Source organism: Protopterus annectens, chromosome 2.part1 (assembly GCF_019279795.1).
Source record: "Protopterus annectens isolate FY-2018-M chromosome 2.part1, PAN1.0, whole genome shotgun sequence".
NCBI lineage: Eukaryota > Metazoa > Chordata > Ceratodontiformes > Protopteridae > Protopterus > Protopterus annectens.
In genome coordinates, this window is record NC_056729.1 from 532,370,849 (window position 1) to 532,393,750 (window position 22,902).

General features: G+C 37.2%; 1 protein-coding gene across 2 annotated transcripts in view; it reads right to left on the minus strand.

Annotated features, from left to right (window-relative positions):
* CTBP1 (C-terminal binding protein 1) overlaps window positions 1-22,902 on the minus strand; it is a 1,058,813-nt gene that overhangs the window by 45,533 nt on the left and 990,378 nt on the right. For both annotated transcript variants that reach the window (XM_044062322.1, XM_044062321.1), the window contains one exon: window positions 20,079-20,196. In XM_044062322.1, the coding sequence (XP_043918257.1) occupies window positions 20,079-20,196 (118 nt within the window). The remainder of the gene's footprint in view (window positions 1-20,078; window positions 20,197-22,902) is intronic.

The window sequence follows — 22,902 nt, forward strand, 5'->3', positions numbered from 1 at the left end:
ACCAAACGGGGCATTGCATTCTATAATGGGTCTAATGAGGGATGAGTACAATGGGACAATGACCTCCTTTTTACTGGATGAAAACCCCTTAGTGATGAGGTGTGCCACATAGAAAGATTTCCTGACTGTTGTGGCGATGTGGTTATCGAAGGTGAGACCACTGTTCACCTGTGTCCCTAAGTCTCTTATCACACTTTCGGTGTTTAGTGTACTGCCACCTATATGGTAATTCACAGATGCATGTTTTTTCCCAAAGGGGATAACTATACATTTCTTGGCATTGAGCTTGAGCACATGGCTCTGGCACCAAGCATCTGTTTCTGTAAGGCCCTTTTGTAGAGTATCCACATCATTTGGGGATTCAATAATGACTCCCAGTTTGTAGTCATCTGCGAACTTTGTTAGCCAGTGTCCCTTAGTGTTGGCCTGTACTTCAGAGAAGTAGATGCCAAACAAGAGCGGTCCCAGGACTGAACCCTGTGGTACTCCACTTGTCACTTGTCTGGAGCTGAATTTGGAGTCAGCTACTTTTACAGTGTGGGTTCTATCAGTAAGCCAGTTAGCAACCCATTGGGCGATGTAGGGATTAATGCCCAGCTTAGTAAGTTTATCTACGATTCCAGAGTGGGGGATGGTGTCAAAGGCCTTGGCAAGGTCTAGATAGGCTGTGTGGATCACCTTACCCTTGTTCATGGCTCTGGAGACTGATTCAAAGAAGTCAGTCAGGTTCAGGAGACAAGATTGGCCCTTCCTGAACCCAAACTGGGTGGGGTCCAGTGTTTGAAGGTTGCCGATGTCTTTGTTTATAAGTTCCATGATAATACACTCCATGGCCTTCAGATAAGGCTTGTCAGACTGATGGGACGGTAGTTTCCGGGATCCAAGGTGGATCCCCCCTTGTGGAGTGGGATAACTGTAGCTCTGCGCCACTCAGTGGGCATGAAACCTGAGGTGAGGCTATGATTAAACATGACACTTAGGTGAGGTGCCAGTTCATATTGTAGTTCATATAGTACACAGCCAGGGATGTCATCTGGTCCCACAGATACTGTATTCTTAGCTTTGGAGAGTGCGTTTTTTACCTGTATGGCTGTTATTACTGGAATTTGGCAATCTTCCGGTATTGAGATGGCATTTAGGGGGTGAGAGGGGGGTGAATTTGGCACTGAATCGATCTGCCAGGATATTGGCAATATCCTTGGGATCAGTATATTTAATGCCATTCTGTTGTAGCTCAGAGCAGATCTGAGCATTGCCATTTAGATTCTTGACATAGTTATAGAATGTCTTGTGGTTGTCTTTGGAATCTTAGGCAATTTTATTTTCGTAACTATCTTTGGAGGATTTTATCTGGGCTCTCAGTTTCTTACTGAGGCTGGTAAGGGAGTATTTTGCATTCTGGAATTTTCCCCTTTTCTGCAACAGTTTCTTCCTTTTGTTGTAAAGTTTGTTTATGGCAGATAATGAAGATAAAACAAAGGCTATAGCTGTAAATTATATATCTGCACACAAACTGGTTCAGCAATACCCATATTTATGGGGACACGATAAGATGAAATATTTAGTAATATGGATTTAAAAGACCTTCTGTTATTGCAGCTATGTGGGAAGAGACTAAACAAACGATAACACAAACACTGGAAACTCTTTTTTATTTATGCGGACACAGATACAAGAAGCAAAAATGTTTTTAGTCCCTTTAGTCTTGTATATGGGTCAGACATACTTTTTATCAACCCAAGGAGTTGTGGAAAATAATTGATAAGGAATTAAAGCACTTTATCTGGAAGGGAAAGAGGGCAAGAGTTAAATGGGATAAGGTGATCCTTCCAATAGACAAGATGGTTTAGGTTTACAAGATTTTAGAGCTACACAGTTAAGGCTAATATAGATAAAACAAGCAGAAGATTTTAATTCAAAGTGGAAAGGAATGATGATGAAACAAGGAGGAAGTTCCAGAAATAGACAGTCACATTTTGCATGCAGATCCTTAAGGAGAATAATAACCATACACATTGCATTAATAAACATAATAGAAAGTATTCTAAGATCTAAGCCAATACAAGAATGGAGAAAGGAGATTTTGCCTATAGGGATGACTACAAATAGAGGTGAAGGAAACAGGCAAGAGGGGGCTAGAATTTACTGGAGAAACGTGACAAAAGAACCAAGATACTGTTAGCAACTAACTAAAGCAGGAAAGGTAATAGAGTGGGCTGAAGCCAAGAAGACATTTGGACTACAGGCTACAAACTGCCTTCCCTACCAGAGGCTGATCTCCAAGTACAGGCAAAAAGAAAGGGATAGATGAATTTTAACTGAAATACCTACTCTGGTAGAGTTCTTAGCTGAATCTAGATCAAAAGCAGCTGATAAAAGGGGATAATTAGTGGGGCATATAAAATGTTTAATGACAACTATAAAAATCAATCAAAGGAGCTTAGTAAAGATTGGGAGGAGAGACTGGAAAAGCAATTTACAAAAAAAACAAAAACAAAAAACAAAGAAGACATATGTATGGCCCCCAAGTATTCAACTAAGTCAAAGGTTTAGGATCTTTGCTTGGAAGTGTTTGCACAGGTTTTTTTATAACCCAAGCAGACTTCAAATTATTTTTCCTCAGGTAGCTAGCAAATGTTGGAGGTGTGCTGGAGAAGAAACAGGTAACTGTGAACATTTGTTTTGGGAGTGTAATGAGCTAGCAGATTTTAAACATTCCCTACAGATTACTCTTTCAGAAATATTGGGCAAGAAAATGTCTGTAAGTAAGGAAATGATTCTTTTGAGCTGGGATACAGGATCTGAACTGCCTAAACACAGTAGGGTCTTATTAAGTTTAATTATGTTGGCTGCCAAAAAAGCAATTACTAGAAAATGGAAATCAAAGTCTACACCAACTGTATTTCAGGTATTGAATATTGCAAGAGAGATAAAATAACTGGAAGAGAGATCTTTAGAAAAGGGAAGGAGCAAGTTACATAGAAGTAAATGGAAATTGTAGGAATGGGTTTACTATCACAATGCCGACGTGCAATTGCACGGCTATGAAGTATTCGAACAACAGATGTTCGAATACTTCATAGTTCGGCAGGTGATGTGAGCGAACGTTACCACTGCGAATGGACTGTGCATTCGCAATTCTAATGTTCGCTCATGTGAGGGGATCGTGGTACAGTGCGGGTAGGGAAATACATCCCTTTCCTCACTGTAGTGCGATCTCGGAGTTGGAATATTAAGTTGGGGGGTGGGGGGTGCAGCTCCGCACAGGGGGGGTGCAGGGGGGCAGCCCCCCTGCATAACTGTGTGTTTAGGCTAGTTAGGTAGGGAGTTATGGGACGGGTGGGAGTGCTGTGTATTGCCGAAAATGTCGCGAGCGACATTTTCGACAATACACAGCTGTTTTCGGCATTAGGAAAATTCGGAAATGTTCATTTCCGATGTATAAATTCGAAAATGCAGACACGTTTTGTTCTGATTTTCAAATTTATGATAGTAAACCGTAGGAATGATATATGCATAGCAATGTTCAGGAGGAGGAGGAATGGGGTTTAAGGGAAGTCAGGAATTCAGCAATTTTTTATGCAATGTTGGACTGATGATAGCAAAAAAGAAAATATATGTGGTGTATATTGTATTCAAAGTGTTTTTTTTTTCTTTTCTTTTAATGTATGTTTGCCTATGTCTTAAGTGATAATAAAGGTGCTTTAAAGATATAGCTAGTACGGCAACCTTTTCACTAGTTAGTAGGTAACCACTTATAAGCTTTGTTTTTGTAAATGTAGAAGCAGTTTTTTGAAAATGTTTAGCTTTTTACTTTAATTACACAAGTTGGGAAACCATTTCTGTTGATTTGTTGTGATATTCAATTTGCTGTTTATTTTTTATTGGGCTTCCTTTACTTTGTTGAAGCTATTTTTTTCTTTTTTGTTTTGCAGTAGTAGATATAGATGGGTAAAGGCTTTGACTGGACAGTTTTATTTGAAAGCTTGCATACAGCATTGGTACAGCAGAAATAGTGATTTTATTTATTTATTTGCACAAGGGACATGGCTACAAATTTAACAATTGTTTTTTACTTAAATTTATGGCATAATCATATAGCATGCTTAGGTAATAATTGTTACTTTAGCCTATAATTATCACAGGCTGAGTGCAGTTTAGCTTTTTAGTCACACACATTTGCAGCAAACAGTTTTTGTTGAACAAAAATAGCTTTTAAAAACAGAGAGAACAGTTAGCAAGTTGGTTGCACTTTGTGGACAAATGGAATGCATTTTTTTTGTTGTTTTGGAATTACAAGTTTTCTGTTCCGCATTTTAGGATGTTTTAGAGAGTGGATGCAATTACAGTTGGATGTGTTTGGAGATGGTGTTGTTTATTTTAGTTATTAGTCTTTTGGCTAGATATCCTTGGAATTTGGAGCACTTTTGTTGTCAGGAGGCATAATTATTTTGTTTTTAAGTTGGCTGGCATGGATTTAATATTGGTAGGTCTTTATTTATGCTTTACAGATGTTGTGTTTAAAACTATTAGCTATTTTTTTTTTTGGGGGGGGGGGTATTGTATTTTTTTCCTGCAACACTTAGACTATAACTTTATTACTTGGCAAATACGGATGGCAAGTTTTCGAACTTGTAAAAATATTTGTTCGGACATTTGTATAATAAGTTTTATATAATATTCAATAATATTACTTACAGCAATAGAACTTTTATTTAATTTTGATGGTGACATGTCTTTTATTGGGTGGCCTAAGTCTATGTAGACTTGATTTTGTTCAATACACTGTGAAGGCAAATTTATTAAAGTTAATGGTAAAGCATTAGGCCACTGTAAGCCTGTTTTTATACTTTCATGTTAACTTCTTTTTTAAGGTACTATTGCATTTTTTACTATTTTTGAAGTTTGTGACCTATAAGGACAGTGGAAATTTTTATTTATTTGAAGATCTTTGCACAGTTTTCACATTATTCATCCTGTAAAACAAAAGTCCCAGTCATTGTTAATGGCTAACTGTATTTTAAACCTAGGCACTATGTTTGTAACAGTTTTTACATGTGGTTGTGTTTATTCTATCATAAGGGAAAGCTTTTATTTAGTGACTAAACATACAGCACATATAGGTACTAGAACAAAGTTACATTTTTAACATTTGTGTAACTGACTGAAATTTACCAATACATTTTGGAAGAGCTTTTATGAGGCTGATAAGGCAGCCAATTTAGTTTTTGTTTTGTGCTTTACATTATGAGATTGACAAATTTTGGCTGATTTGATGAGCGAATGAGGAGAAACCTGGAGCATACTAACTTTTGTTTGTTATTTTTTACATGTGAAATACTGATACATGCAGATACAGTAGGACAGTAGTTTTTTTTTTTTTTGGGGGGGGGGTGTAGGGTGGCCAGTCATATCTTGTCAGATATGATTGGGTTGTAAAACAGAACTCGCTTTTTTACTTTCCCTGTCTTGTATGACTGTCAGGTTATTAAGTTTATTAAGTTTTGAAAAGGTACTGATAAGTTATTTTCAAAATTTACAGGCAGTGACAGCCCCCCGCTCTTCTTATCATTAAAACTGTGTTTAAACACAGATCTCATTTTGATCCTCAGGTGGTCTTCAGCAGTACTACTGCCAGATTGTCCACAGGGTTTAAACCGAAATGTGAACTCTTCCTGTACCCTATTTGAACCTACCAGCTAAATAAAGGCAGTTTTAGCTGGCTTGGTGCTGCGGCAGTGTTGTCGCCTCACAGTAAGACGCTGCCCAGTTCGATTCTCAGCTACAGCGTCTTCTGCGTGGAGACATGTGTGAATGGGCGTACCTTCATTGAAGGTTGTGCATCAGGGCTGGTAACTAGGCATGTAAAAATCAACTACCAATCATTAGTGGACCGGAGTTCCGCTGTGGAGACCCCTAACTGGGAAAAGCCGAAAGACTCAACTTGCTAATACATTACTTAATGGAATTTGAGCATTGTCTTTTGAATGTGCCTTACCCTTCACAATTGCAGTAACTTATGACAATTTTAAAGCTTTTAAAAAAATTGTTACATAAATTGTATTTTGGAGGACTTTTTTAAGAATTAAGAAAATGTTTTTAGCCTATAAATGTTTGAAGTTACGAGCAGCACCATAGGCATACTGGCTGTTAGTGTAGATTGTACTAAGCTTTAGTCAGAACAATTAGTTTAGTTATTTGTGCAGAATTCTTTTTTTAAATAGCATTTTAGAATATATTGCATATTTACTTTTTAAACATTTTTGTTTGTTTATTTTTTGGTACATTTGAGACATTTGTAAGCAAAAGGAGATATAGGTTTTAAAGAAGAATGTTTTTAAGCTTAGTTTGGGCTTTGAACATATTTTTACTTTTTGTATATTACCATGAGGCTTTTTATATTTAATTGTTGGAAGCATATTTAATTTTTGGAAGCAAAGAAGTAGGGTTTAACATTGATCACTTTTTTAAATAAATATTTGTAGCAGTCAGTAGTAATAGTTTATGTATTTTGGCAGATGATAAGTGCCGAGTTCTGTTTTTTTAAAGTAAAGTAGCTATAGTGTGAAATATAGCAACAGCTATCTGGGAACATAATATTAAGGGGGCTGAACATTTTACTATAACTGTTATAATAAGATATTGGATGGTGTTTATGTTTATGGAGTTGTGTTAACATACCTTGTGCCAATTTTTTTTTTTTTTTTTACACAGTTTGAATTTTTTTTTAATAATTTGCAGTTTTAAAGATTGGGTAGTTGCAAGTGTTTGTTTTAGTTTTATGAAGGCATTTTTTTTTTTTACTTTTATGGAAGAGGCTTTGGAGTATTTAAATATACCTTTAAGGTTTTTTTTTCAGACTGGAATATTTTAGGATTTACTGCCAATAATAGTTAGCTATACTTGGGAAAGTTTGTATTTGTGAAATGGCAGCTGGTCCTGGGGCTTTCAGGATAGCCTTAATTTGAAAGGCCGTGAGTAAGCACTTACTTGCAGAAATATTGGGAAAGATTCCAGATCAGTTGCTCTCAGTGCAAGTGATTTACTGTGGAGTAAGTCCTACCTATAAATAGGCTTACTATGGGGATTAGATTTCAAAAGACCTGCTCTGAGCCTGCTCTCACTGGTCACTTACACTGAGAGTAGGCTCAAAGTAGGTTTTTTTTTAAATTTGCCTCCCCCCATCATGTAAATCTGTTTATAGATAGGGCTTACAATGAAGTAAATCACTTGCAGTGAGAGTATGTCTTTCAGGGCAGACTTGCACTGAGGGCAACTCTTTTAGAATCTACCCCACTGTGTTTTAAAAAAATGCACACAGAGTATATATAACTGCACTTTTTTGGACACTTTATATTTTTAGGTGGCTAAATGGATTTTTTTTTTGTTTGTTTGATTTTAGGGAAGGGGATGCTAGAAGCAAATGACTTATGTATTGAATTAGTACACAACTACTTGTGAAAGAAATAGTATTTAGCTTAGCTTTTAAGATATGCAAAAACAGAGGAATATTTATATGAAATACCTTGCACCTTTTGCATCAGCACCTTCTGGCACCACCATATTGTCCCATATTTTACATCGCTCTACAGCATATCCATTTTTACTTTTTATTCTTACAGTTATTCTTCCGTTTTTCTTTTGTACATTGCTTTTGCCTGCCCTCCTTCAACTTCCCTTTCACATCAGAAGCCTAAGAACCTGTTTGAATATCTGCTTTTGTAGTAGGCAAACTAAGCTCTCCAACAATGTCCTCAGGAGTCAAACTTTTATATGCTCTATCAAGAATTGCCCCTTGTACATCTCACTCCAGGAAATCAATAAATCTTTACCTGGAACTTCTACCGGTATCATTTTTTTAAGTTCATTAACATTCCTGGCTGTACTTCAGTTATGGCCATCTTGCTATGAATTCTCAGGCAAACACAGTTCATCGCATACAGTAAACCTTACTGCCTTTTCAGACTGTCTGCTACACCACTGTTTGCACTCACATTACTCTTAATAACCTCCTCTAAAATACAATGGTACTCTGGTTGATCCTCCTCCATTGTGCTTCTTCTCCTGGCTGCCTCCACACAGGAAATGAAGGGGTACACCCTCTCAGGAAAAGAGTAGGGTAAGTTCCTCAGCATCCTGCATAAATTTCCCCTAGTCAGTATAAATATCACCTTGGTTCTCCCATGAAATGAGGTATTAGCATAGTAGGACTAATTCAGTCAACAAAGGATAAATTCATAAATAAAAGTTTTTTCAGTGTAAATTGCTTTTTTCTGGTTTGCTTTCTATAAAACAGCAACTGCTTAACTGGGTAATTTCTACTGTATGTGTGGATGGGAAAATGAAAAGCCTACTTCTCTTTCAAAATTCTACCCTTCTCTTCTACAAACTTCAAAAAATTTTCAGAAGATAGCTCAAGAAGCAAAACCAGGTCTAAGGGCCAGTCTATGACCTGCCTTTTCACATATTCTGGCAGACTCTACACTTTTATCCATATATGCCTTCCCAAGAAGATTGTAGTGGCTGCTGCTGCATTGTATGGCCATCCTAAAAACCACCTTTCTCCAGCTTGCTTGCCATTTTTCATTCTAATTTGGGACATCCAAAATCATATCTTCCCTTGGTAGTTTACTATATGCATCTGATAATTTACTGCGCTGAATGCAAGGGTGACAACGTACAAACCTTCTTACTAAAATGATCCAGCCCCTGCTCTTCTTGTCATTAAAGACTTTGTTTAAACACAGATCTCATTTTGATCCTCAGGTGGTGTTCAGCGATACTACTGCCAGATTGTCCACAGGGATCCTAAACTGGCACCTGAACTCTTCCTGTACCCTGTTCAAACCTACCAGCTTATTAGAGGCCAATGGCTGGGAGGTAACTCAAATGTAACCTCAAATACCAGAGGCATAGTTGGCACAGTTACAAGCTTGGGATCCTCCATTACACCCATTCAAGTTATTTCTTTTAGGATTTGGATAATCCTTTGAAATCCTATTTAAAAGTTAAAAACTTGGGTGCAAGGGCATCACCACATAGCCTGATCTCAAGTAGGGAGCCATAGGTATTGTATCCCAGTGGGGATTAGATTTGGGATAAGTATGCCAGGTCCTTCCATTCAAGGTCTGATTCCAATGAATCTGTCAGCAATGACTCCTCCTCTTAATTTGGGAATGCCCCAGCATACAGAGCTGTACAGCCTGACAGTGAATCCCTTAACAGGCCACAATATATGCCTCTACAACCTTCCTATAATCAAAGGCCAGTAAGAGCACTGCCAAAGGGACTGATGTATGGACCTCTGGAGTGATCCCTACCCTGCTGGGAAATGCAAACATTCAACAACTCAGGGCTTGGAGAATTTTTCAAACAGGTATTCCCGACTATCATTTGTTAGGATCATTTGGATGTCCAAAGACAGACTTAACTACGATGGAGTGGCCAAAATTCCACAAAGGTGGATGTCCATAGTGGACAACTGGAAACTAGCATCAGGTGTGGGCATCTCAGAGCCTTGCTCAGACACCTGTACAGCAGCAGCCAAAATCTGGATCCTACTGTCTGCCTCTGGGCGGTTCAAGACAGATAAGGATTCCATACTCTAAAGACATGGAGCTGGGGACAAACAAGGCAGGCATTCTTGAGTAACAACATCTGCAGACCTACTGGACTGAGGGAGTTTCTAAGGATTCATGCTCTCGGCCTGCAGAAGCCTTAATCATGACTTTCTACAGTCAGTACATTTTCATGCTTTCCTCTGTGAGAGGCCAGAAGTAGAAGGCTCACTTGAGGGTAATGACGGCTGAGGTTTTAGACCCTTGATGCCATGCTATTCTTTTGAAAGATAACACACTGTTTAAGACAAGGAACCCAGTATTCATCCCTAGGTTAACAGTCATAGTATGTGGAAATCTTTTCCTGGAATTTGCTCTTTACATGCACACTTTTCCATAAATATTAAAGAAACTGGACATTTTTAATAAGCTAATTTCCAAGAATCGACAAATAGTAAAACCAGCCCAGCAATAACTACACACTAAGAAAAAGTAATTACAATCCTAAAGACAATTAAATGCTCACAAATGGAACTTGTCATTCTCTGGAAGTCACATGGAAGGTACCTAATGGACAGTAGACTGCTGGCCAATCACGTCTTTGTGGCAAAAAAGAACTGAGCAATGATGCAAATGTGTCTTCTTTATAACCTTCATACTGGTCTCTTGTTAGGTAAGTAAGAGTTACACTTGGGAAGAATATCAGCAAAAGCCCAGGAAGATGGACATGAAGGTCAATGAAGGTTAAACATCCAACTTTGGCAAACCTCATGGAGAAGGAATAACACTGCAGTAGTGATTCACATAAAGATTCTTTTGGAGAGTCTCATAACAATTGCTATTTACAGGTTTAATGAAACATAAAATTACTGTATCATCTTTTTACCTGTATCTACACAGCAAAAAACATTTCTTATGTTTTCTTAGAATATAAATCTATTATGCATATGTGGCTAAGGATTCACTACCTAATGGCAAATGGGGTACATTAACAATTTACATTCTGAACTTGCTTTTGGAAATTACATTTATAACAAAAAGATGTATAAAACTACTGCACCTAATTGTACTTGTACTGTATGGCTACAATGAACATGGGCTGGGATTCACAAAGGGCTACTACCAGTGGTAAGTGCTAACATGTTTTTTTTCTGTGGGTGGTAGCCCTATCCAATTCACAGACAGGCCCACAGCAGTGATTCTACATGGACTATAAAATCACCACAGTGTGCTATCTTCATGGCCGTGCTCAATGCCAATGAGGCATTCTGGGGTAGCAGCTTAAGAAAATTACCTATGTGCTCTCTCCCAGAAAGTCCTGTGTTAAGGGATTTATGCAGCCAACAGATTTAAAATGCTATGTTCCCCCATTTTAGTTAATGAGTGAGACCACTTAAATGGTAAGATCAGGTAAGTGTCTGCTAAGTGGTAGTGGTGGAGTGTGTGTGTGTGTATATATGTGTTTGGCAGTGTATGTACATGTCTATAGGGCTATGGCTAGTCTCAGGTGAGTGTGTGTGTCTAAGGGTGAAAGTGGGAGTTAGTCCTTGAGTGCGATTGAGTCTATGAGGGGGTGATATTGAACGGATGTGTGTGTGCGGGGGGGGGGGGGGTGGTGATGGTAACAGCCATACCTATAAACTTCCACAGACTAGTGAACAAAGCCTATTACTAGACACCAAAGATGCTCTTTAACTACTACTATAAGTCACTTACAAAGTTAATACAACAACAGGTTTTGCAACACAACGCATTTTCTAAAGAATAAGTCTGAAACTCTTAATGTCTGACATTACTGACTAACTGTAATTGTCTGTGATTTATAAGAAACAGTACAAATATAAGAAGCAAAATCAGGAATATTCTGAAAAATGAGTGTGTGTTTTTGAATGTGTGCTTGTGTGTTGGAGAGTGTATGGGGGTTACCTGTATTAATGCAATGCATGGGCCATTACTGGTGACTAGTGCAGGAAAATGTTATCACTGACAGTAACACCATGTGAATCTGAGACATGCAAATTAGATGATACTGAAGACTGTCTTCATTGCAGCTAAGCATATCGTTGAATCATTTTTTTGTGATCACTGAAACTGTAGCTTTTGGCCACAGCAGTTTTCTCTGAGTGCCAGAAAAGTTTTCTGAATCCTGTCCATGGTTATTTTAGCAAGTGGGTCTTGGATAATAAATTAAGCACTGCAGACCAGAGCTATCAAGATATTATACCTTAAAGAAGGGTAACCATTTGAGATCTCAGGATCTGCTATGCCAAGTCCTGAAATTTCTAGACCAAATGTCCAAAAATCCAGACTTACATATGCTAAGTCTGATAGTACCATTTCTTGGTATATTTTCTTTTCTCAGGGGTAAGGTGATCTCAGCATTGGTGTGTGTGTGTGTGTGTGTGTGTGTGTGTGTGTATATATATATATATATATATATATATATATATATATATATATATATATATATATATGGGTCTACTTTTCTTTATTGAAATTATTATTATCATTATTTCGAAAAAGAAAAGTATGACCCTCATTTACGCGAAAGTGCTCTTCAATGAAAGTGCACTTTTGCAAAATAAACACAATAAAAATTCAAAACACGGTTTTGTAGGGAGGCAAGTCCTCTTGCAGCACACACCCCCGCTACTTAAATATACTAACTCCGAGATCGCACTACAGTGGAGAAAAGGATATATTTCCTTATCCCCACTATATATATATATATATATATATATATATATTCTAGGTTTGTGGGGGGGATTGCCATCTTTGCGAAAGACAGGTTTAAAGAAGAAGAGCGATGTTCAATATTCACTCTTCTCCTGCATTTTTTATCTTTTTTTCGTTATCTCAAGACTTGACAAACTGAGTCTCAAGATTTCACCAGTGAGCCTGAAAAAAGACCTATATTAGTTAAAGGGTGAAAATGCATCATCTGAACTTTGCAACATTTATTTATTTATTTATTCTGAATGCAATAAGCTTTTCTTTTTGATTGCTTCTTGTTACTACTATTTTTTTATAAGCAGGTTATTTTAAGAGGACCTTCAGATATCTTCTGTTTTAATTTTGTGCATATGGAATTGGTTGGCTTTAAATTCTTCTAATTTTGCTTTTTGTTTGTTTATAATACACTTTCCACACTCTTAAATAAGTGCCAAGGCTTCTTTAACATTCATCTATGTTACTACATGTTCAGGTAAATCAGATCTTTCTTTAATATTATTTCAGAATAAAGGCAAATCAGGAGTACATTCTCATTCCCGTGATATACACTAATTGTCAGTGAAATAACAGGAATCAAATCATTTGTTGTGGGAACAAAACACACATGCCTTTGATGATCCTGACACTAAACGTAACTTTTTAACCAGCCGAGCCATTGTCAGCGGTATGGGGATACTTTCTATGCTTCCTCTGTAGGTGACAGCTACTGTCCTTTTTGTGGAGGGTGGGGAGTGAACATGCTCAAGCAATAGTTCTGTTCTGCTGTATGTTATGGTGATCCAGTCGAATGATTCAGGTTCAAATAGGCAAATGGGCCTATACTGATCTGTCACCAAAGGGTTTGTGCAGTCATGAATCAATATAAGCCTTTCCCAATGTCAACTGCTCAATGTCTAACATGATACTACCACAATTAAGGAAGTAAATTAATGAATTAATATTGTAATCAGTCTTTTGTCTACACAGCCTATTACTTTAAGGATTTGAACCCTGCAGACGTTTTGTTAATAATGGTATTCTCTTGCCAGGAATAAACAGGCAGAGACAGAATGTTGCGGAGTACATAGGAAGTTTTTTTGCCAACCTGCCTGGATAGACGTCAAGACTGTAAATCTGAATATATATTGAATACTTATTTCACTAAACTAATTTGCCATTGTGCATGACTACGGAACAGGGTGAGCTGGGTTAAAGACATGTAGGCAAACGTAAAAATGTTACGCCTTTGTCAGCTTGCCAGCACTGCTGTGCTTAACTCTTCAGACCACCTTCTTGCGGTCTGTTATGCAATGCAGCCTTGCTTACTGCATTACCATGACTGTGCTTTTAGTAGGAATGCAACTTAAAAAGATTCCCTGTTAATAAATAAATTTAACTATTACATAGTGTGTACTGCGGTGGAGGTGTTGCGGTAGCGTTGTCGCCTCACAGTTAGACGTTGCCCGTCCGATTCTCAGTTAGAGCGTCTTCTGTGTGGCGACATGCGTGAATGGGCGTTCCTTTGTTGAAGGTTGTGCATTAGGCCCGGCAAGCCAGTACGTAAAAACCTACTGCCAATCATTAGTGGATCCGAGATCCGCTGTGGCGACCCCTAACCGGGAAAAGCCGAAAGACACAACAACAACTATTACATAGTGTGCATGTTTACAGAGGAGTAAAGCAGCACAATCAGCATTTTCTTGGAAAAACAATAATCAGTACAGACCAGTTCACTGTAGAAAGCAGAAGGCGTTTCAAACAGCACAATTCAGTATAAGGAAAAATATATAATACAACAGTAGATGAAAAGAGAGCGCAATTTAGCGTACATAATTAAAATTACATCTTAAATCACAAATACATAACATACAACAAGCCACTGAAATAATCATCTGGTGACATCCTTATCTCAAGCATGAGACAATGAAAAATCCTTACTTCTGACGTGGTGAGGACTTTTTGCTGAATGCAATACCAGGGTGTTCAGTAAGCAGTTATTGTTGGGAAAAAGTTCTGTTTATTCAGGACCCCCAATTAGGGTGCTTGTTAACAGCAGCACTGACAACCACTCTATGTTCTACACTCCCAGCACTGCACATCTGGCTTGCATATGGAATGAGGCAGTGATCTAACTACAATGAAGAAAGAGCATTCTGAAACAGATTGTTGTTGTAAATGTTTATTCCATGCATTCTGCACTTAAAGTTAGGAAATATAAAAACAATATATCAATATTTGATTTAGATACTGAAAAGATGTCCTGTAATGTGGGAAACATAGTTCATAAATGTTCACGTTTAGGTTTGCTTACCTCTTACAGAAGTATTTCTTTGCTTACCTAACACTAGTTCAGAGCAGGTTTCCTTCTTGTATTTGAATTTATTAGCCCCATTAGTATTTTGAACTGACTTAAAATGGATGTATGCTCACAGAGCACAGCTGATTCATTTCCTTCCTGTTCCTTTTTTTCCAATAACTTCTGAGTCGCCACAGGCCAGAGAAATACAGTAAAAAATTTCCCAATATTATTTTGTACTTGACTCTTTACAACATTTGAGCTTGCATTTTCAAAACTGTTGTTCTCACCTTTGTTACTAGATCTTTGCTCTAATTTTTGCCCAGTTCCTTTCACTAGGACTTCATTTCATTCAAAAGCAGTACATATGGAACAAGATGTCACTGCAAATGTTAAGCACTACAATATTTGAATACATAAAAAGCTATAGGTATATTGTTAACTTACCATTAAAATATTTACCAGTTTGTAAAACAGTAAAAGTCTCCTTGGAGAAGGTTAGGAATCACAAATTTGATTACTAGTGGCTGGCATACTTAAGTTTAATGCTGGAAAACTTAAAGGTTGTGAGTTCAGTTCCTATATATTAATACAAACACACTTAAATAAGGAAGATATTAGACAAGCAGTCAGAGAAGCCTTAAGATGTCTAACTGTAAAAAAAAAAATTGCAGCTTGTCAGCTTGTTTACACGCTTAAAGGCAGGCTACGACTGACAATCCCCAGTAAATTTGTGGCTGCCCATCCATTCATCCAGATCAGTATTAAAAGGAGCAATGGTGGCAACTTTGCTGGATCTGAGTTGGTACATTACTCCACTGGCTGCAAATTTATTGTGTTATGAATGTATCCTGCCATCAAGATTACTGTTGATAAAGGTTAAGGTCCTTTGTGCAGGTGTTTGAAGAGCCAGTGAATCTGCGCAGGAAAACTTTGTCAAACAGAACTGGGTCTTTCAAGGTTCAAAAAGTGAAATGGGTCCCCATAGAACAGCTGGTAAGTGGCAGAGAACAAGGAGAGAATTACTAATTTGTCTGGATGTCTTTAAGAGATTTAAGCCCTTTATGTTCTTGTTTAGAAAATCTCTGGGGCCTTTTTAACTGGTCTAAATGGTTAGAGTTACACATACTGAAAGGAGCAATGTGTCCATTGACAGGTCTATTAAGGGAAGGAAGGAGATTCCTTTGGAGATTAATGGGGGCCAAACAGAAAGGATTTTCTGACTGCTCTGGAGACATGATCATCACCCACTGATGTACATGGGTCTCTTATAATCATACTTGTCTGAAGAGGAATATCATTTATAACATGTGCGGGGGGTGGAAGTGTTTCGTTATTACACTCTTTTTTGTAATTTTGTAATGAGTTTGAGGCCATTATCTGTGTACCAGGTATATCCAAAATCAGGCTTTTCTGGAGTACACCAATATTCTCAGGTTAATAAAAAATGTAGCCCATCTTGCAATCAACAGCAAATGTAGATAAACACACTTCAGAAGCATTGTATTGGATGTCTGCAAAACAAATAAAAGAGCAGAGGGCCCAACAATAAGCTATGCTGTGCTTTCATTAACTGAGATCTACTGGCTAATCAATTAGTGACACACTGAACAACATATAGGTTAGTACTAAATTTTACTTATTTTTCAATAATACCAACATGGGGTATAGTGTCAAATGCCTTGACCAGACTGAGGAAGACTGTATGTATCATGTGGCCATTGTCTATAGCCTTAGTAACGTTTAAAAAAAAAAATACCAGGTTTTAGAGACAGTACCCACTTTTTATGATGTCAGACTAGTTTGAATCTAGGTCAGTTAGATTTCTTATGTCCAGACTTGTGAGTTCTACTATCGCCTTTTTCCATGGCTTTACACAGAAATGATGTGCTTGTCCAATATTTATATGGGCTACCTGTTAGTTGTTGACTATGTAATCATAGTGTTTACCACTAGCGTAGCATTTTAACAGCCTATTTTTTCACACTCCAACTTAATATCTTCTGAAAGAATTAATCATTAATATCTGTGGTCCAGGAAGAATAAATTACTAATGTTAGTAGTGGTTTTCAACAACAAAAAATGCTTACTCATGTTTTAAATGAAGACAAAAGAATTGTTGCCTGAAACTTTCCCTTATGTTAAGTGTTCATCTAACTTTTAGAAGGTAGGTAGGGAACAGAATTAGACTGATAGACTGCTATTTTGTCTGTCTGTCTTTCTCTCATACACACAAACAAACACAATATTACACACAATTAAGACTGCCAGTCCACCTACTGCATGTCTTTCAGATGTGTGAGGAAACCACAGTATACACAGAAAACTCAAGGAAACACAGGGAAGACATGCACTCCCTCCACAGATAACACCCCTAAAAACTGTTAAGGAAAGATACAAAACTCAGATTTTAGCCATGCAAGTAATCTTCTTATTGAAGAACACATTTATGGGAGACTAAGTAAAATAAACCTGAATCTCCCCGAGAAAGAGACAGCTCTTATTTTTGTAGTAAAATCACACAGTATAAATGAAGCAATTACTGTATAGTTTTAGCTGACTGACGACAAAGAACAATACATGTTTCTAAAAGATCCTGCTGACGGTACATCTTTATGCTTTCTTATCATCATGCTTACGTCACAAAAATAACATTCCACATCACAAAGACCTAAACTCTATTTATTTCAAAATGAATTCCATTCTTGATTAATTTTCTCATAAAAAAATCAAATTTCTTCACAAAACCAAAGCAGAGAAACTTTGGCTGTGAGATGGCCATGCTAATCTCTGCACCACTGTACCCTTCTACGTGTTTTTATTACACAAACTGGTAATATAAAAATGGACATTTTCCTATATTTTTGAGTAATTGTCATGTTTATTTTCACTTATGTTACAGCAGCTACAGTACAGCAACTGCAAACAGGCACATATGATAGAAGACATCAACAATCAACCTACATGTGCAATGTACACATGTACATATTCAGGTAATAAAAACATAAGCAATTAAAGTCAATAACCATGTACAGCAGAGTAGTAATCTGCCAAGCAGGCCAGCTCCATTAAACTTCAGTTTGAATTCCAAACTCCCAGCTGCCTACTGGTGTGATGCTAAGCAAATCACTGATCATTCAGTCTTCCTAAACCATACTGGCATTAGACATTTGTGCCCAGTGGTTTTACTTTGCTCTTTAAGTCATTAACACCCCTCAGCAGCCAGCTAATGAAGTGTCATATTCCTGACAACAGAGAAGCTGGGCAGCAATAGTCTAGAATTCAGAGTCACAGAAAATTGTAATGTAAGAAATATCTTTTTTTTTTTATCTGTACAAGTAAAGCAATTTTTGCCTTACCTGTTCAATTTAAATATTTTTCCCATTTAAACAACTTAATCAGGTCACTAAATACTTTAAACGCAATCATAATTAAGTTAGACTTAAACAGAGGCATTGAGTGTGGTCGCTTTTCAAGGACTGTAAACCTGAATAAGGAAAGGTAGCCCACACAACTAGCACTGGAGGTGTGAAACATCCAACAATTTGATTGGTGCTGTATGTGCGAATGAGTTAAGGAAGCAGCAGAAGAGAAGATATCTCAGCCAATCAACTTACTGACTTCTCAGTACATATTTACTCATGAAACAACATAAGGATAATAATCACGGAGGCAAAGAACTCACTCAGTGTCTCTCACCTGTAGCGAAATAAATGGGTCAAGTCTGATGTGGGAGGCTATATGGTATGTAGGCATGGAGATAAAAAGCAAAATAAAAAATTCAGTTTATTCAAAACTAAATAATTACAGATGGGTATAACAAAAACTAAGCAGAATAATGAAGATTTATAAAAATAATACCACTGATTGTAAACTGTATCACAACTCCTATTTCTTCAATAATGATTCAACAACACATATTTTAATAAAATAAAACCAACCATAAATAAAACAAGCAATTTTCTTGAGCCCTGGTCAACTGTATCTCAGTGCCTACTTGGTAGTTGATGTACCGCTTTTATTTAAGGCAGGTGAAAATGCAGATTACTGTTAGGTCTGCACAAGTGTTCAGTTTTTTACAAGGTAAAAGCTGCATGAGTTCTGGAAGATCAGTTTGAATTAATACACAAGACTTTGTATAAAATGAGCTGCATTTGTTTACACAATGTATTTTGCATAAGAAATGGTGACAACAGATGTATTCATAAATAGGTAATACTAGGCACAACAGTTACCACATCTAGCTTAAAATGCAAGTTGGGCAGCAGTGAGTCAGAGGTGGGATGTATATGTCAATCACGATCTCATATGAACCATCTGGGGATCATCAGCAAATGCAGTGTGCAAATTTGCCTTCAAGCTATGCTGAAAGGCATTCATCATAAAAACAATTAGTGCACTGCACAGGTCAGTTTTGTGGTATGAGAAGTGCAGCTGGGCCTTAACACAGGCCTCCACTATACCAAGGGCCAATAAGGTGGATACACCATAACACCAAATAGGATAATTTGAATTGGTGGTATGGCTCCCCAGTACACCAAACAGGATAATCTGAATTGGTGGCATGTACTACCATATCATGGAAGCTGTGCTCTGACAGCCTGATAGATGCAAGTCACTGCTGTCCTGCTAGCAATGTCATGTCATGCCACAACATTGCTAAAGTTGTAGTTCTAACTATGTAGGATACCCTTATGCACATGTAAGAATACTGAGGTCTGAATGGTGCACTAAGGCAAGGGCATAACAAAAGCTACAGTGTGCCACAGTCATATAACTACATGGAAGGACCATCAGTGGTTCTGCTCTGTACAGCAGAGGGTTTCATAAAGCAGGAATAGATTCTTCACAATTCCCAGTTGAAATCCTTATGTGACAAACAACATTACATGATGGTGCTTGTTTCTGTGTACTCTGCATTAGTCAGCACATATCTATACGCAGAGAGTGTAAGAGTTGCTGTATTATCAAAGAATGATGGCTGACCTTCTCTTAAGCTACTAGAACAAGGCAAGGGCATAACAAAAGCTACAGTGTGCCACAGTCATATAACTACATGGAAGGACCATCAGTGGTTCTGCTCTGTACAGCAGAGGGTTTCATAAAGCAGGAATAGATTCTTCACAATTCCCAGTTGAAATCCTTATGTGACAAACAACATTACATGATGGTGCTTGTTTCTGTGTACTCTGCATTAGTCAGCACATATCTATACTCAGAGAGTGTAAGAGTTGCTGTATTATCAAAGAATGATGGCTGACCTTCTCTTAAGCTACTAGAACACTTCTATAGCAGTTGAGTAAGAACTGGCTTGGATGTTCAGAATAGCATGACTTGTCAACAGAAAACAATGTAAATTGAAAATGGACCCTGGAATGTAGAACAAGTATAAATTTGGGAAATGTTGCTGCTCATGCATAACAGAATGATATACGCCTCAGTTTTCTAATAAATAAATGTACACATCTTATTTTGTATTCAACTTTTAACAGATGAAAATGATCTTTCTTTACCTATATGCAGCCCCATTAAGTTCTGGATGCACAACTGTTGGATCCATACTGGCCCAATGCGTCGCTGCAGTCAAATAATCTTTATTGACACAATTCTTCAGGCTGTCTGGAATGCGACCTTAGGAAACAGACAATTTTGTCAGTTGTGAAACAAAAGAGAAGTAATGTGACATACAGTTTTCATGTACTACCTACAATTTCCCTATAAAGATTACAGTTTAGTGACATACTACAACACATTATTTTGTGTCAAATATACCTATTTTTTGTAAGGAAATTCCCACTTCCAATGCAAATAACTCTAGTATGTATCTTCTACCCAAATGAAGTACTTTGCCTATCACACTTCCCTTAACTCCATTAATGAAATAACCAACTGTGAAGTCATGCTAGAATCTGCAGTAAATCACATTAGTCCGAGATGTAGTGAATTCCATTCACTAAAATAACTTCTGATTGGCATTAGCAAGTAAGAATTAATGCGAGTACATACCATTCACTATCTGACAATACCATATGACTGCTGGAAGGTCAACAGAAAATGTGCTGTCTTTCCTTCAGGGAAAACTGAATAGGTCCAATATTAACTGGAAGAGGTGATACATAAACATAGCACAGCAAATCTTGTGTGCCAACAGAAATGGTTACATGTTCAGTTCTTGATATCATCACACACCTTATTTGCAGAAAAAAATTAAGAAGTAGGTCCTTTGGCCAGTTAAACTAGCTTCTGACTTACTGACATGTTCCACTTTTCAGATCTGGTGTGATTCATTCTCTCCTGTACCAAGAACTGTATGAAATTAGCCACACAGGCCTCATATTTAAAAGAAGGAAGTTAATGATAGCCACAGCAATAAACAGGATGAAAACATGAAGGAAAATAGGCCTAGACTTGCCAGATATGAGAAATAGCTACTGAGGACAACAAGAAGCATACAAAAGAATACATAATATACAAATTTACCATTGTCTGATTTATAAAACTGTTAAAAATCACCCTGGGTTTTGCCATCTGTTAGGTACAAGTGGTTTCAGTGTAAAGAGCTTGGAACTGAATATTTGCAATGGTTGCACTGTGAAATATTTCCTCAGATAAAACATCATAAGCACCTTTAACAGTTTTAAAGCTGTTGGTTGAGATTCTGATTTCCATCTTCTAGTGACTGCTTTTTGGCAACCAGCAGAATTAAACACAAGCCTTTCTGTAAATCAATATGTACATATTCCAGACAGCTTGTTCTCCAACTCAGTAGGAAAAGTATGGAATAAATTACCCTCAGACATCTCATCTCTGACTTCTCTCCCTCTGTTCAAAAAAAATCTCAAAAAGTATCTCAATAAAAAATGGCTATGCCCCTGCACTAACCCAGACTAACCCTGTTTTTTCCTTCCCTGTCATCCTTCCTTCCCCCTGAACCCAATTACATCCAATAACTCAGTAGGGGACTCTCAGCTGCTCAACTTTCCACTATGATTTGGAATAAAAGACCCACTGCCTACTTACCCTAATGTCTCCCCCTTTCCTTCATAAGAGTATCCTGCCTCTCTTTCATAACAGTAACTATTCTACTTCCTCTATGAAAATAATCTAACCCTTAAAGTCAACCTATACTATCCCTGATACCTTTCCTATCTTTCCTTCATCTCTGTTCACATTTATTATCATTTCATTTAATATGTTCTTATAATGAGGATTGTGCTAAGCACATCACACAGTAACTGATTTTCTATATTTCACATGTGTGTAAAGAGTACTCTGTTATGAACATCACATAGCCTGTTACTTTTACTCACTTAAAAAGTAATCTCAAAAAAAAAAAAAAAAAAAAAAAAAATGTTCCTGTTTCCATTACATCTACATTTATTTTTATTGTTACACTTTATTAATTGATGTACTAATAATTTGGAGCTTTTCTCCCCGGGCCTCTACTGAAAATGGACATATATCCAGCTAGACTAGCCCGGTCAACAAATGTAAAATAAATAAATAAATAAATATACCTTTTAAAAGCTTTCTAGGGGCTTGCACAAGTGTATAAATACTGAGCACATGTGAGCCTGACTGCTATTTTGTAGTAAGCTGTTGAGATGTAAGCATGTATGTCTGTGTAGTCTGTCAGTTAATCAGTCCGTTTATATTTTGTATTGCTGCTATCCATCCTGATGTGTTTCTATGTAATAAAGCATATAAAACTACCCCATCTGTTTGTCATCTATATTAGAGAGGGCCAAGTGACACTATGAATAGGCATTTCAGATCCTGTGCCCCAGCTCAAAAGAATAATTTCCTAAATAACAACCATTTGCCTCCCCCAATATTTCTGACAGAGTACTCTGTAGGGATTTTTAAATCTGTCAACTCATCATACTCCCCAAAAGTGTTCCCAGTTACATCTTTTTTGCCCATCACACCTCCAATATTTGCTATCTACCTGTGAAAATTTCTTTGGGTATAAAATACTTACGCAAACACTTCTAAGCAAAAATCCTAAACCTTCTGGACTCTTGTTGTACACCTAGGAGCCATATATATATATATATATATATATATATATATATATATATATATATATATATATATATATATATATATATATATATATATATATATACAGAGAGAGAGAGTGTGTGTGTGTGTACATTCTCTCACTGATTGTTCCCTTGTAAATGTCTTTTCCATTCTAACCTCCTCTAACTGATTCTTACAGTTATCATTCAATATTTTATATACCCGACTGATTACCCGCTTTGTAGTAGCAGCTTCTGCTCTACACTTGACTAAAATCTTAACCACAGCAGGTCTTTCACTTAGGACTCCCCT